This window comes from Chenopodium album, chromosome 5 (genome assembly GCF_948465745.1).
Source record: "Chenopodium album chromosome 5, dcCheAlbu1.1, whole genome shotgun sequence".
Taxonomy (NCBI): Eukaryota; Viridiplantae; Streptophyta; class Magnoliopsida; order Caryophyllales; family Amaranthaceae; genus Chenopodium; species Chenopodium album.
The window spans coordinates 72,827,873-72,843,767 of NC_137838.1; the positions used below are offsets into that span (position 1 = coordinate 72,827,873).

A 15,895-nucleotide genomic window follows, 5' to 3' on the forward strand; every position below is an offset into this window, starting at 1 on the left:
AAAGAAAGGTGGTTGATTTTGCATGCTAAGATTTTGTGTGAATGTGTGTAAAAGAGAGTATGATATTTTATGAGAGATAGAGATGGGTCCAAGTATACTTGTTCTAGGCCATTTGATGTTGATGCAATACGTAGTCCATTTATCATGAGTAAATGTGTACATGTGTCTAGCACAAGAAGTAGATGTTGGCTTGCATACAAAATTTCTTTAATGAACAAAATGATAGCCAAATAGATGTTGTAACATTATTTTAATGAGCAAATGAAATGATAATAGTTGTTGATGTATACAAAAGGGTTATGTTAACATGAATAATTTTAACTTCAAGTAATTAAAATTATTCTCGTGTTGGTTGATTTGTAGTTATATAGAGATAGATAAGTAATAATGTACTTAAGAAAAATGTCTACTAAATTAGGTAAATAGACATCTGGACAGGTTTATCACTACACAGAGTAAACTCACTATAATGAACTAAAACAACTCACTATAATTAATTAATTAATTAATACAAAGCCTTATCCTGCACATATAAATTTTTTTAATAAAAGTAAAACCCTATTCACGAGGGGAACTCCTAATGCATCTGAAAAATGGATAACAAAGAAGAGTTATTCCATGGTATAATATTCTAACTATTACTAACTAAATGACCAATATATGAATTATAACATCATCATCTAAATAATTTTCAGTCAGTAAGATGCAAAGCTTAAGAGGCATGACAAATAGTATTGTTAAAGACAATTATCTAGAAAAGATACGAGTCTTAAATAACTATGCCATATATTTTATATCACCTTGATTTTTGAAGATGGTTTATGATTAAAGGTGCATTATGTGAAACAAGATTAACTTAATATGTTTTCTGTAAATCAAATTGTGATAGCTCACATTTATATATGTGGACTGTAGTGATCTTGCGCTGTTACATAAATGGTTTCTTTGTGTTAGGTCTGTAAATGTTACTTATGGTTAGAGATTGATGGTTAGCATTAAGAGCACCACATACGATGAAATTAAGACTGGATTTTTTATTACTTTTCAATATATCATGAGCACCGAATTAAAGTGAACTTTGACGAGGAATGTTCCAAGCTTAAAAGGTAAATAGTTTCACATAAAAAAAATAAATAAATAAATAAATAAAATTTAATAATAATAATAATATTATTAATAATAATATTAATAATAATAATAAATAAATAAATAAATAAAATAAAATAAAAAATTGAATCTTGGATTCAACTATGATGTAGGAGTTTTTATTTTTGCTATTTGCCACAATAAAATTACTCAAGTTATAGTATTAAATGACTTTCATGCCCCTTATAATTTTAAAAATTACATAACAATCCAACCATTACTAACTTTGCCTTTGCTCCACCTTCACCATTAGCTCCACCACCCATACTATCACTCACCTTGATTGGTCCACCACCACGACTCCACCTTGACCATCATACACCACGACTTTACCTTGACCACCCACGAGATATAAAATGAGTCGACGACGGTCGGCGTTCATATCGGAGGCACTTGGCGGGGACGATGAACCGTCGACGCCGTCGAGTCAGGTATATGTCGGACTGTTTTTTTCAATTTCCGATGTGCCCGGTCGCATGCTATATGCGACTATACCACGGTATAGTCGCATGCTATATGCGACTACACCGTGGTATAGTCGCATATAGCATGCGACCGGGATCCTTTATATATATATATTTTTTTAAGCAATCCGTGTAATTTATATTTATTAATTTTTGATAATTATTAAAAATAACAAAATACACTTAATTTAATTAGTAAATTTATGGCTTAATAAAAAAAATTAGTAGTTTAAATTTGCAAAAAATATATATATATATATATATATATATATATATATATATATATATATATATATATATATATATATATATATATATATATATATATATATATATATATATTTGTTTTCAATTGAATTTAATTTAATTTGTAGTTAAATTTAATTTTAATTAACTTAGTATTTTTCTTTCTTATAGGATCCAATTGAAGATTTTGGCGGTGATGGGGTAAATTATTACCCACATTTTCAGACCGATCAATTATTCCCAACGTATCGAGAGTTGTCACAATGGGCGAAAGACATTGCACTAACACTCAAATTTCAACTTGTGATTTCTTACAACCATAACGGATGGTTGTATTTGAGATGCAATCGTGGTGCAAGAGATAGGGGGAAAAATAGAGATCTTAGTATTGCTCAACGACCAAAGACAAAAACTCAACATTGCGGTTGCAAGTTTTTGATCAAGGGTTATAAAGTTTCTGATGATGAAGGATGGCAGATTGTCTTGGGTCCCGATGCATATGGAAAACACAACCATGAGCTAATTGTCTATGAAGAAGGCAATCGACAAATGAGCAAGCTTAGTCCGGGTGCGAAGCAACTTGTTCGTGACCTGACCGATGCAAAAGTGAAGCCACAAAATATCTTAGCGGTTGTACGAAATCAGTTTCCTGATGATCATCCCAATCGTAGACATATTTACAACTTTAGGGATCGGTTGAGACTTGAAGATGCTGATGGTCGAGCTGTTGTTACATATTTCCTTGAACTTAGTATCGAGTCGCAGTATACACATTGGAGCTTGGTTGACCCGGATACGAATGTTTTGACTCATGTATTTATGGCACATCCTACGTCTCTAGCGCTCTTACGCACGTATCCGTGGGTCATTGGCATTGATTCAACTTACAAGACAAACAAATACAAAATGCCTTTTTTGGAGCTCGTTGGTGTTACTCCTTGCAACATGAATTTCTTGATCGGGTATGCTTTTATGAAGGATGAGAGCGCTGTGAGCTATGCATGGGTGATAGATAAGTTAAAGTTGCTGGTTGGTAGTGATGTATCGCCTACAGCTATTATAACCGATTGTGAGTTGGGTTTGATGTCGCCTATTCGGGAAATATTTCCTGACACTGCTCATTTACTATGCACATGGCATATTAACAAAGATGTAGAGCATAGAGTTAAGAAAATAACGAATAATAAAGATCAAGGAAAAATTTTCAGGTTGACAAGGTGGAATCCAATTCTCAATGCCACCACATTGGATGATTATAATAGAGCGGTTCGGCAAATGGAGGAATCTTATGTAGCATTTCCTGCTGTGATTTCTTATGTGAAGGACACTTGGTTAAACAATCATAAGGAGAAATTTGTGAAATTTTGGACCAATGGTGTGCTTCACTTCGGCAATGTCACCAATTGTAGAGTGGAAAGTGCACATTCATCTTTGAAGGGGTGGTTGGAAACTTCAACTGGTTCTCTCGATTCTGTATGGGCCAAGGTAAACAAGGCAATTGAAGATCAGGTCACACAGATTAAGCAATCACTTGAGCGCAGTCGACGCAGTCATGGGCGGATATATGATGTTATGCCATTACAACATCTTAATGGACGTACCTCCCACCATTGTATGTTGTTGTTGGTGAATGAGAAGAAAAGAATGAGAGAGTTAAGTCATGAGGCCGGTGAATGTTCGGTGTGGATGTGTTTATAAGACGACTCATCAGATTCCTTGTGCATGTGATATACGTCGTGCCATTGATTCGGGGACATACTTCTACTTAGACCAAGTGCACCCCTTTTATAGGACACTAGTGATTGGTGAGGATGGTTGTGTTCCGACTCCATTGGATGACCCCGGTCATCAGTCACAGGACAGTCGATTTTTTGAGAGTCTTGTGCGTGAGGTGAGTAGAAGTGACCCGGCAATCATGCGTTCTATATCTCGCCTAATAGATGAACATCTCCATTCCGATCAATTTGATGTTAATGAGCCGCCTAGGAACACAACTACTAGAGGGAGACCACAATCAAATAGTACACGACGTAATCGTAGTGCATGGGAGTATACACGTGGTACTCGTGGGCGTCGTGGTCGTAATGGGGGACGCGGTGATGGTGGTCGTAGTGGAGGTCGAGGTAAGGGTACTCTATGTTTTTGTAATTTTTTGTTTATTTTGCTATACTTTGATGTTTATGTTAACTACAATATTAATAATTCGTTATTCATCAGGAGGAAGAGACATTTCAGATTTTCCTTACCTTTATGGGCTTCCCGATATCATCAAACCATTTGTGGAGGATTGGAACAATGTAATGGGTGACGGGAATTGTGGATTTCGATGTGTTGCAGACTTTTTCTTAGGTAAGCCTTTGCATAAAGTATCTGTCACATTATATTCCAATGATTTTACTTAAAATTTTGTTGTTTAATTTATTAGGTGGGCAAGACAATTGGATACAAGCTCGGTATTTAATTGTGAACGAGGTTAAGGCCAATCGACCAGAGTGCATACATTTGTATCACGGAGGCTTGGATCAAGCAATTGATCGTATCACCTGGAACGGTGGACATTGTGGCGCGAACCATTACATGGACTTGCCTGATGATTTGTACCCAATTGCAAATTTTTGGAATTGTGCAGTTATGGTTTATGGAGTTGGCCCACGAGGAGAGTTGTATCCATGTATGACAGTTCTACCATTGCGAGCCCCGTCTACTGATGATCGACCTCGGATTGAGATTGCCATTGCACACATTGGTCGCCATTATGTTCGACTTGATCTATCGCCAAACTATCCAGTACCTCCTATTGTTGATCCATGGTTTATGTATAGAGATCAAAGTGTGATTGGTTGGGAGCAACTTTATCAAGAAAGGAGGGCACATTGGGATCAACTAATAGCAGCATCTACTTCATCATCTTAGGAGGAGGATACATTGGAATTCACTGTAATCAATTTCTTACATTTTTAATGTAGTTTATATATATGCTTAATGTGTACAAATTGCTTATGTTATATCCTTATGTGTAGAGGTTGCTTATCAATTTAGGCAAAAAAAAAAAAACTTGCATCAGAAAAATATCTAAAAGTTATAGTTAAATAGTCAAGTCCATCAATTACATAACAAATCTAAAAGATAAATTAAAATAGTAGCAAATCGTCCGGTATAAAATATAAATAGCAATTCACTAAAACATAATCATCCAGCATACTCATCCCATTCTTTCAGCACTTCAGCAACACGTGGATGGCAGTCGACGCAACCCTCAATGGCCTGAGCAATCCGTCCCATCCACTGCAAATGAGATATTAATAAGTACCAAAACTAGAGATATTAGATAAATTAAAATTAAAGCAAAAGATTATTAACTTACATAAACTGGGAGTGTCCTATCAGGAACTGCAGGAAATACCGCATCCACTTCTGGAACAACAAAGATATGTGACACGTAAGTGAACCAGTCATAATACCCATCCACAACATCAGAGGAGCTTTGAGCGCGCTGGAACTCTGCAAGAATCAACCGGAAACCTCTGGGATACAAGGTCCAAGCATTCTCAACACTCGAGACATTCCACTTAACTTCATACAATTTCGAATCTGCAGGCCTGTAAGCAAAATCTGGACGGTTAATAGGCATAGGAATTGTCTGTACATAACCAAACTGCCGTAAGACACGATCGGGCATGTACGGCTCAATGACATCTCGATAACGAACCCATATCATACGAGCAACATGACCTCCGAAACTAGGAATAACACTACCATCAAGGGGCCCACCGGGCATGTCCTCCTTCACTATCCAAGAATCATCATCAACTTGTCTTTGACGTTTATTAGTACGTTGTCTACTAGTGGTGCTACCAGTGTCTGAGGCGACAAACCTACCATCTCTAGCCCTTCTACCTACCACTACACCTGATGTGTCACCATGCCCACCGCTCTGATCAAAATTACCCTCAAAGTCCTCCATCTCCATCTCCTCAGACTCGCTAGCTCGTCCGTGATCAGGCTCATCGTCAAAAGGAACAGATGCATCATCAGAAGCACCATCAACAACAGACTTTCCCAATCGTACAGCATCCCTTTCTCTCCTAACAGAGGCATCGATGTTTCGGGCTCGAGTGTGTCGTGGCCCCGAGCCAGTCAACACATCATTCACCGCAATCGATTTTCCACCTTGTCGCTATTTAATATAATAAAAATATTTCAAATTAATTATTATATTCATAATTCTAACAATAATTATTATTATTTCAAGTATTATTACTAATAATTTTACTATTAAACAATAAACACTATTGAAATTATTTTTTTTTAAAATAACATAATCCTAAATATTTACAAATTCAAAACCAATGCCAAAACCAAATTTACTACTCCCTAATTAGTAACAACAATTATATATGCATATAACATAACAATAATTACATTTAGTAATTAATTTTTTTTTTTGTTTTTTACATTTAGTAATTATTATTAACTACTTATTGCTATTACTAAATAAAAATTTTATGACTTATCATATTAAACAAAATTAAATTCGAATTTAAAAAAAAAATACGACATTTCAAATTATATTACTAATTTAATCACGAATTCGAAAAATTTGAAATTAAAAATACACAAATTACAACCATAATTCAAAATTTAAATTCAAATTCAAAATTCAATTTCAAATTATATTACTAATTTAATCACGAATTCGAATAATTCAAAATTAAAAATACATAAATTACAACCATAATTCAAAATTTAAATTCAAATTCAAAATTCAAAAAAAAAAATTAAAAAAAAAAACCACAGTCGCGTGCTATATGCGACTCCACCACGGCATAGTCGCATGCTATATGCGACTATGCCGTGGTGGAGTCGCATATAGCACGCGACTATGCATTTTATGCGAAAATAAAAAAAAATAAAAACTTACCGACGAATTGGCCGGCGTTTTCCCCACGATTCCCGGCAAACGAACACCCTTCCCCCGCCGCGAATCAATTATCGTCAACCCCTTCCTTTTTCCGGTTGATTTGGTGTAATAAGTGGTTGATATGGTGTGATAGATAGTGAGAATATTGGTTGATTCCGGCGACCTTAGGGTGGTAGTGGTGATGGTCTTTAGGGTGATGGTGATTCCGGCGACCTTAGGGTGGTGGTGGTGATGGTGTTTAGGGTGATGGTGGTGGAATGAGTATGGTTAGTGAGAAAAATTAAAAGATGTCAAACATGGAATTTATAAGGGTAGATGAGTCATTTAATACCGCGCCCTAAGTAATTCTATTGTGGCATTTAGTAACAAGGATACATTTTAATCATGTTTAAAAGGGTGCAAAATTAAAGCCACCCACAAAGGGATTGCAAATTCCTATAATTGTACTGTCCTACATTCAACCACAGGACCAAAGTATGTAATTGAACAATGTTAAGACTTAAGACTAACAACCCTACTGCATGATTAGTGTGCATAACCTTACTACCTTAGTCATGATCACATATTAGGGTCTGTTCTCTTACGTTGAAATTCAGTTCAGTTCAGTTCAGCTGAGTTCAGTTCAGTTCAGCTCCTAATTTCCTTCTCTTATAAAATATTCATTTCAGTTCATTTCAGTTCAGTTCAGCTAAGTTCATTTCAGTTCAGTTCAGTTCAGCTGAGTTCAGTTGAGTTGAGTTGAGTTCAGTCAATCGGAACAGGCCCTTAATCTATATTCAGACAAAATTTGAACTTTAAAAAAAAAAAAAAAAAAAAAAAAAAAAAAAATTACTGTCATTATAATGCTAAACATAGAAGCAGCAGGTTTAACATGAAATAGGTTGAATTACACTCACAAACAACAAAATTGCCATTGGAAATCATATTCAAAACTGAGAAAATCAAGGTACTCTGATATGGAATACAGAATACCAGTCAATCTCTTGGATATGAACAATCAAAATGGGATCACCTGTACTCATAGCTAAATAACCCTGTGGACAACCTTGAAAATATCCTACAAAGCTAGCCAAAAAACCTCGCTGAAAAATAAAAGGTCCTCAAAATAGTACGAAATGTACAATTATCAGCTACGACTACCCACTAAATAATTCATTAGAATCTAATCTACTTCCATATCAGAAATGGCTTCACTTAGAATTTGCTGGAGTTCCTGCACTCTTTGCTTTGTTAATGCAACACAATCCTGCAGTCAAGGTAACATCATTAGCAATCAGCATCATCAAACCCTTTTTGCTCTTATAAGTGAACATGATTTTACAAAATAAACCCTTCATAAATCATCATAGGTGTATTATTTCTCCTCCTTAATTGCATAATTTAAGCAGAGGCATATAATGAAATCCAATCAATAAACATTACTATTGGGAACAGCGACGACTACATCTGGTAACCTAAAATGGTTGCAAGTCTCCATCTTAGGGCAGCACATAAAACTTCCCAGCATATTTCTAAAATTATACTACCTCCGTTTCTTTTTAGTTGACAGGTATTCCTTTTTGAGGAAGTTTTTTTTACTTGAAACGTTTCCTTTTGGGGTAAATTTTTTACCTTGCATTTATAAGCTACCCCACTTATTTTTTCATTCTCTTTCACTCCCTCTCCTCTCCTTAATATATGTGCCTAAATCAAACGCGTCAACTAAATAGAAACGGAGGAAGTAATACATAATATGGATACTTCAATACAGCAACGATTAAATGATTAATTCAACCACCCCTCCGGCCTCCCCTGTACAGCTAGTCCACTACCAACTGACATAAACAACTCTTCAACAATTGATCACACTCATCACAGTTCTGACTTCTGTTTTGTAACAAAGTCATCAAAACTACAAAAGACTGCTAAATTTCAAATTGCTTTATCAGCTTAAAATATGGTATAAACAAACCAGACATCCTCATATATTATGATACATAACCAAAAGTTCAACCGTTACACGACTCAGTACTCACTAAACGTCCATAATTGGCGTCTGGGACATCAAAGTTCACATGCAGCTAAATGCTCCACATGTAACTGTCCGTGGATGTTCCAAACCAGAGGTAGCAAGATGTATTGTGTGTGTGTGTGTGTGTGTGTGTGTGTGAGAGAGAGAGAGAGAGAGAGAGAGAAGCTGTTCAGGGTAACAAACTTGCCTGGATGACTGCTGAGTAGGCCAGAACAGGCCCGCCAGGCTTGTATAGAGAAACAAGTTGACCAGATGAATTCAATACAACGGTCACTGAAGTTTCTATAATGGACTCTTCCTCTGCCGTGGGATCAGCTAATATATAATTCTTGTGAAGAACACAAGAAAGCGAGAATGGAATGTTGCTTAAAGTGAGTTTTCTTAGCTCTTTATTAACAGGCTCTCTCTTTGACTTCCCTTCCTCCATCTCCTCTGACATAATAAAGACTCTTCCTTCATCATTCAAGGATACAACTGGGATACGCACTGCAATCAAGAAAAAGTTTTAATCAGAGATGCAAGGTACAAAAAATTCCATTTCATTGAATAAGTAAAAACCTAGCACTTGCACTTAAGCCATAAACTCTGAATCTATATATACATTTCCAAGGTAGTAAAGTGAAGTACAAGCGTTAATTCAATAGATAAATTTTGTAAAATCCAAATTATTGTATTTCTCCTTGTGAGACATTAGACCCTTCTGCTTACTCCGGAATCTTGTTTCTGGGGGAGTTTGGAAAAGTCATTCTGGTGTATTAATAAGGAGGATGAAGTAAAACATATGGTGTAAACTGTTGGTTAGGTGTAAGAAAAGGGCAGATAAAGTAATAGATAGCGACAGGAAAGGTGTAAACAGTGTAGGGCAAAAGGGGTAAAGACAGTAGAGAGGAATTGCCAAAATTGGAGTAAATTAAGAGTTTAGAAAAACCTCAAGACGGAATGTGAGTTGCAATTTCTCAAACAGGGAGAGTACAAAAAAGAGTAGGGAAATAATTTATTTATTTTTTTAAAAAATAAAATAAAAAAAAATTGTGAGCCAACTGTCTCACCATGGAAATACATAAAATTTTATAATTTTGTGAAATCTCCAAAATAGAAAAATGTGATCATTAATATGAAACAGAGTGAGTATATCGCTAAAAATGAGATGTAAAGACCCTAAACAGAAAAGTGAGAAGGAAATGATAAACAAGAGAAATGGACTGATAAAAAAGCTTACAATTAGAAAAGGCAGCAACTGCAGAAAGTAAAGCAGCATCAAAAAGAGCGCCATCAGCGTCCAAACAGCATATATCCTGGAGCAGTAAAAATTTAAAAATAATATTGATAATTAAAGTCTGAAAGGATAATATCATTTATATCCTCAAACGAAATTAAATTCATCACAGGATGAAGAATGAGGCAGGAACAAAACAGTTACCAAGTACGCCATCCAAGCAGCTTTTCCACTGACTAAGCACAGCTCCTTCAGATTTATCATCCCAGAGCTGCAGAACCCATAGAAAGTATCTCAAAAATCATATAGAAGTATTTGAAATAAGAGCTATTATTTCAGATACAGTAAAATAGTTGCAATAATAAGCAATCAAATGACAAAACTCTAAATAGCTAAACTGTGGGGTAGCAAACATTGAGGAAGAACAACATTACCTATTCACAGTTTAAATGAAACTTGTAAGTGAATTACAAGCTAATTAGACGATACTCCTATTACCCCATATAGAAGAGAGGTTATAAAGGTCAATTTCAGCTACCATTAAGAAGCATCTTATAAACATAAAAATTGATGATAAAATTTTGATGCAACACTCTTAGCATCAAGAAAAGTTAAAACCCATATTATTGTCTAACAGATTATGGATCTCCACAACTCCATAAATTGTGCACATTAGTATGACTGTTAAGCAAATAAATACAGCCTCCTTTTATTTAATGTTCAACTCACTGGACATATGTAGTTTTAAAAGATTTTGAAAAAAGTGAAGAGAGAGCAAGTAATAAGGGTGTATGATATACTAAGAGAGAATGTATAAAGGTGGGTGGGTGTAAGAAAAAAAGTATATAAAGCAAGAGATAGGGTTTGAAAAGGTGTAAAGATTGTTGGGTAAGAGGGGTAAGATGGTAAAAGGGGTATGCCAAAAATGAATAAAGGTGAGTAGAATAAAAGCAACAATTATAAATGGATAGTGAGTAGAACGGAAATATTATGGTAGTATATCATTGAAAGGGAAGCTAAAAGAAAGGCCAAGGACCCCCTAATCAAAACAATAAACACAAGTTCCCCACCTTAGACTTACATTAAATCAGAAGAGATATAACTAAGACTATCCGGACTTACATTAAATCAGAAGAGATATAACTAAGACTATCTGTGCTCCTAGCCAGATTATAAAGACCCCTATATCTCTCGATTATGGGCTCATACACACTCAAAGCAATAACTCTTTTGCCAAACCTAACATTTGGAAGTCAGGTAAGCTTCCTTTAAAACCACTTCAATTACTTACAAAGAAAATGCGCCTAAAAGGCACCTATTAGTTATTCCACCAATCAAAAACCATCACCTAAGCATCATGAGACACAGTCAATATAACGATAACCTACAACAGAACCACAAAGCCCACATTGAAGGCACCACACATCACACCTCCATGTCAAAATAGCAATCTTCAAAAGAAATGATGAGCATTCTGCATAACCTTTCTATTACTTGTATTGAGCAAATAACAGCTTCCGAGTCTCATTAATCAACTACTTGTAACTTGTTCTCACATTCAGTAAACGTCTCCAATTTTAAGAGCTAAAACAGAACCTAACCTGCCAAAAAAGTATGTTGTACAGAGAACCGTGCCATCAAACAGTCTGAATAGGAGATTTCTCAGTCACCACTCACCAAGCTATCAAAGAACCTGCAAATGGTACTTTGTTCCAGGCTAATTATTTCTTCTAAGAATCACAACTCTTAAGTGGTTGAGTGTTCTTATCCCAATCCATAGATTCAGGCTTCTTAGGCAGAGTGGAAGCTTTGCAAAAAAATTTGTGCAGGCACAAATAATGTGAATAATGACTCCAGTGGTCATGATGACCATATCTCAAGCCACATACAAAACCGTACACCATTCATGATTCAGCTACTTTAACAGATTACTACTAAATTACATTCCAATGCTTAACCCTGGCAAGAACAACATGCTTGACAAACCCAATTGCTTCCAGTAGAGTGAACTCATAGCATGACAAACCCCTCACAATAAATTTTGGACTTATATAGATCAACCAAGAGGCCTCACATGGCTAAAACCACTTACCAAAAGTGGTCTACTGGTCTTCAGTATTTCCATAAGTCTACTAGTCAAATTGTACCACCACAAACTAGCCGTTGTAATTGATAATCCTATTCAGACTTTTCAGAATGAAGATACTCATTGGCATATGACACATATTTACCTCAAAACCACACCTTTTTTTACACAAGAGAGTACGAAAAAACACATATTCAAATTGTTAGGATATGCCTTGAATTTGTTAGCCCCTTTCAAGCGACAATTATTTGTAATGTACAAATTCTCTAGTTTAAACTAGCTGCTATACAATAACCTGTAGATTGATTTTGTACCTCAAGATCAACAAAACTATCCTCTCGTCTGTCCCTGGACGTAGTTAACTCATAAACCACGTAAAATTTGTGTTCGTGTTTGTTGATCTCTCTTTCTTGCGTCTGCCATTAGTGTCGTAACACAAATTTTTTGACAGCCAATGTCATGAACAAAATAAATTGTTCATGTCAATTATGAGTAGTAAAACATTTAAATAGTGATGCCAATTTCTCAGGAAGTACAAATAATAAAATGTGTATCAGTATATATGCCTTAAATGCCAATGATACCTAAGGTGCAACCAAATTATGTCTAAGGTTTACTTAGCATTCAAGTGTTAAGAACTAGCAAGCAAAAACCACTAGCAACCATTTAATTACCTTAAAATTGTGTCTGCTAATTGCTTTGATATAACTGGTGCTGCGTCGGCTGGCCTTCCAGGCCTAACAAGGGGGGAACAAATAGGAGGCATGTGAAACTCAATAGCTGCAATTACATAAATAGCAATGTTACAAAGATGAAATTGGTTATAAGTTGAGCATAAAACACATTTGACACTGAAGAGATGACAAAGATGAACATATGCTAACCTAGGTTTCCCTCATCTGGTGACTCCGTTGAAGGAGTCATGATTTCCATCTTGACTGCAGCAAGCATAGTCTGCAGAAGGACATACGAAAATATTTAGAATGTATAGAGGCCTTTCTATTGAAGAGAGTAAACATGATTACAAGGGACAGTCAGAAAATAACTTACAGTGCAACCAATTTTTACAAGTGCAGAACCATTTGCAGATGAAACAGCCCCTGCACAAGTACGTTATAGCATGAGGCAGATGAGGGTATAAGAATATAAACTAAATACAAATACAAAGTACGGGACCTTTCTCTCATGACTTTATAAACTGTACAAGAGTTTTTTATATTTTGGAAAGTGCAAATACAAAGTTACAGGACCTTTCTCCCAAAGGTTGTGCCTAACGAATCATAAAGAGCTAACATATATCAAAACCCTCACTATGAGCACTATAGTCGTTAGCATAAGTATTTTAATTTTAGATAAAATTAAACAAACAGCAAAAATAAGCTAGTAAAAACTGCATATTAATCCTGCGTTTATCAGAATTAACCAGGAGTTTCTCAAAAGCACAGCTACAACACATGAAATCAAAAGTTCTTGACTTTAACATAAACAAAACAAAATCAGTGCTGGGAAATATAAGCATTCAAATCGAAACCAACCAAGTGCCACAGTTGTATCTCTAGCTGCATTAAGAGTCCTTGCATCAGGTCTTAAGGACTTAACAAAATGTCGTTCGTAAAACTGAACAGGAAATAAGCGTCTGAAAGCATCAATCTCCATATCAGCTGACAAATCACTGGATGCATTTGATGACCCCATCTCAATATTTACTTAAAACGTCCTCGAATCTCCGCACCCTAAAAGAGAAATAATGGAAATATATAAACTCAATGAAAATAATTGCAGCAGAACACAATTATGAACCTAAATTGCTGATATACAATTCCCAAATACCAAGTCCCATGAAATTATGTCAAAAATCAATCAATCAATCAATCAATCAATCAAAGCCTTAATCCCAAAAGTGGGGTCGGCTAACATGAACCAAATTTGATTATTCCGTGTAGTCATCAACATAAATCTTTCTCCTCCATCCCTTACGATCCAAAACTTCATCCTCACGTAAATCCATGCACTTCATATCCTTCCTCACTCCTTCCAACCAAGTCATCTTTGGTCTCCCTCTTCCTCGTTTAATCCCTCCATGGTCCCACTCTTCCACTCTTCGCACCGGTGCACCCTCGGGTCTCCGTCTTACATGTCCAAACCAACGCAGACGATTTTCCCTTAATTTATCTACAATGCCCGCCACACCTACTTTCTTGCGAATAACCTCATTTCTGATTCTATCTCTTAAAGTGTTTCCACAAAGGGTATTACTAATCGATAAAACCCAAATAAAGAAACGTATTTAACTAGTGAGTAGCCCAGGCAATGCCTCGAATTTTCCATTCCCAAATCAACATAACTGATAACCCACCATGCAAATACAGCAAAATATCATAATAAACAGCAATATGAGCCACATTACATCTTTCATGCAAAATTTCAATAAGTATCCAAAAACTAGCACAATTAGACAATCAAAACTACTCACAAACCCCAAATTTCAACAGTTATCAGATAATTAATACAAGAATATAGCTAAAAATGAGACATTTTTAATCAAGTCTTTCACAAATTTGAAACCTAAATAATAGAATCAAAAAGGCTGATTCTCGATTTTTACAATATTATATATACAATAAAAAATGTGAAGCAGAAAGAGAAAAGAAAGAAAGACCTGTTTCGATAGTGGAGTTGACGGCGGTGGTGGAGAGTGGTTCGCCGCCGTAATCGCCGGCGAGAAGGAGAGGGCGAGGCAGGAGTGTAGAGTGGGTTTGGCAATGGCGTGTTTACTTTTTTTTTTTTTTTTTGTTTTTTTTTTTTTCTGAATCCAATTCAAATACAGCAAGTAAAATGTGTTAGGGTTGATAACTTGATACTCCGTAGTTCATATGGCAGATAGAATAAAAGGGTAAACAGAAAGTTTCAAATGTGTTTTTTTTTTTTTTTTAATTCATTAATTGGTTTCTCACCTAATTTTAATACGAATAGCCTAATAAAAATATGAAGGGAGTTTAGCAACATAGCATAATATTATAAACACTTTATCTAAACATGTAATCATGTAAGATAATTTGATTAAATTCTTTGTATTTATATCTCCAATACTTTCATATAGTTAGGGATGTCAATGGGGCAGGTCGAGTAGGAGACTCGCCCTTCCCCGCCCCATTAGGGCGAAAATGGGTCCCGGTGGGGCGGGGATGGGGATAAAAACCATACCTGTCATGGTTAATGGGGCGGGGTGGATTTTAGGTTGACCCTTCCCATCCCCACTTCATACCCGCCCCATATACATATATATTATGACATATAAATTATTACTATTTTAAATATAAATTAAGTAAAATAATATAGTAAAAGTATAATACTTTGTTTTTTTTTTGGTGTTTAGAGAGCCACAAGGGCGAGTGATGAGAATCGATCCCAGGATCACCTAGAATCAGGAGGGGAGCTCTAACCACTTGAGTTATCCCTCACTCTCAGTATAATACTTTGTAATATACTTAAATTATAAACAAAAAAAAAAAAAAAAAGTGTTACTTAACAATGATTTTTTTTTAATTATTATGATGTAATATATATAGTTGTATTTAGAAGGTGGGTATTAGGCGGGTCTTAGGTGGGGATTAGGTGGAGGTGGATATCCAAGTGGAGGATGAGGCAAGGATGATTTTGGGATTGTACCCGCCGAGGCGGGGATAGGGATAAATTTTGGACCCGTCTCGGGGATGGGGGTGGGGATGGGCATGGGAATGAGAATGTTAGGTGGGGGATGGGAAAGCCAACATCCTCCTCGCCCCGCTCATTGACATCCCTACAT

At 35.8% G+C, this 15,895-nt stretch overlaps 2 protein-coding genes across 2 annotated transcripts; one reads left to right on the forward strand and one right to left on the reverse strand.

The window, feature by feature from the left end:
- Positions 1 to 1,502: 1,502 nt before the first annotated feature.
- Positions 1,503 to 4,769, forward strand: LOC145633122 (uncharacterized). The gene is made up of 5 exons (XM_081685408.1): positions 1,503 to 1,577; positions 2,028 to 3,482; positions 3,568 to 3,979; positions 4,074 to 4,205; positions 4,282 to 4,769. The coding sequence occupies exons 1-5, from the start codon at positions 1,503 to 1,505 to the stop codon at positions 4,767 to 4,769; spliced, it is 2,562 nt and encodes an 853-aa protein (XP_081541534.1).
- Positions 4,770 to 7,595: 2,826 nt separating this feature from the next.
- On the reverse strand, positions 7,596 to 14,906 carry LOC145632252 (uncharacterized). The gene is made up of 9 exons (XM_081684576.1): positions 14,750 to 14,906; positions 13,626 to 13,823; positions 13,141 to 13,190; positions 12,975 to 13,044; positions 12,765 to 12,870; positions 10,209 to 10,275; positions 10,008 to 10,083; positions 8,976 to 9,274; positions 7,596 to 8,023 (listed from the first exon to the last, which is right to left on the reverse strand). The coding sequence occupies exons 2-9, from the start codon at positions 13,783 to 13,785 to the stop codon at positions 7,940 to 7,942; spliced, it is 912 nt and encodes a 303-aa protein (XP_081540702.1). The 5' UTR covers positions 13,786 to 13,823; positions 14,750 to 14,906; the 3' UTR covers positions 7,596 to 7,939.
- Positions 14,907 to 15,895: the final 989 nt, after the last annotated feature.

Excerpts from the sequence above, each read along its gene's own strand:
- LOC145633122 (XM_081685408.1), top strand. The coding sequence starts at position 1,503 with ATGAGTCGACGACGGTCGGCGTTCATATCGGAGGCACTTGGCGGGGAC. Across the intron at positions 1,578-2,027 it reads CGTCGACGCCGTCGAGTCAG|GATCCAATTGAAGATTTTGG; the intron begins GTATATGTCGGA and ends TCTTTCTTATAG. Across the intron at positions 3,483-3,567 it reads ACCATTGTATGTTGTTGTTG|ATTCCTTGTGCATGTGATAT; the intron begins GTGAATGAGAAG and ends ACGACTCATCAG.
- LOC145632252 (XM_081684576.1), bottom strand. The coding sequence starts at position 13,785 with ATGGGGTCATCAAATGCATCCAGTGATTTGTCAGCTGATATGGAGATT. Across the intron at positions 13,045-13,140 it reads TTGTAAAAATTGGTTGCACT|ACTATGCTTGCTGCAGTCAA; the intron begins GTAAGTTATTTT and ends GTCCTTCTGCAG. Across the intron at positions 9,275-10,007 it reads AGTTGCTGCCTTTTCTAATT|TGCGTATCCCAGTTGTATCC; the intron begins GTAAGCTTTTTT and ends TCTTGATTGCAG.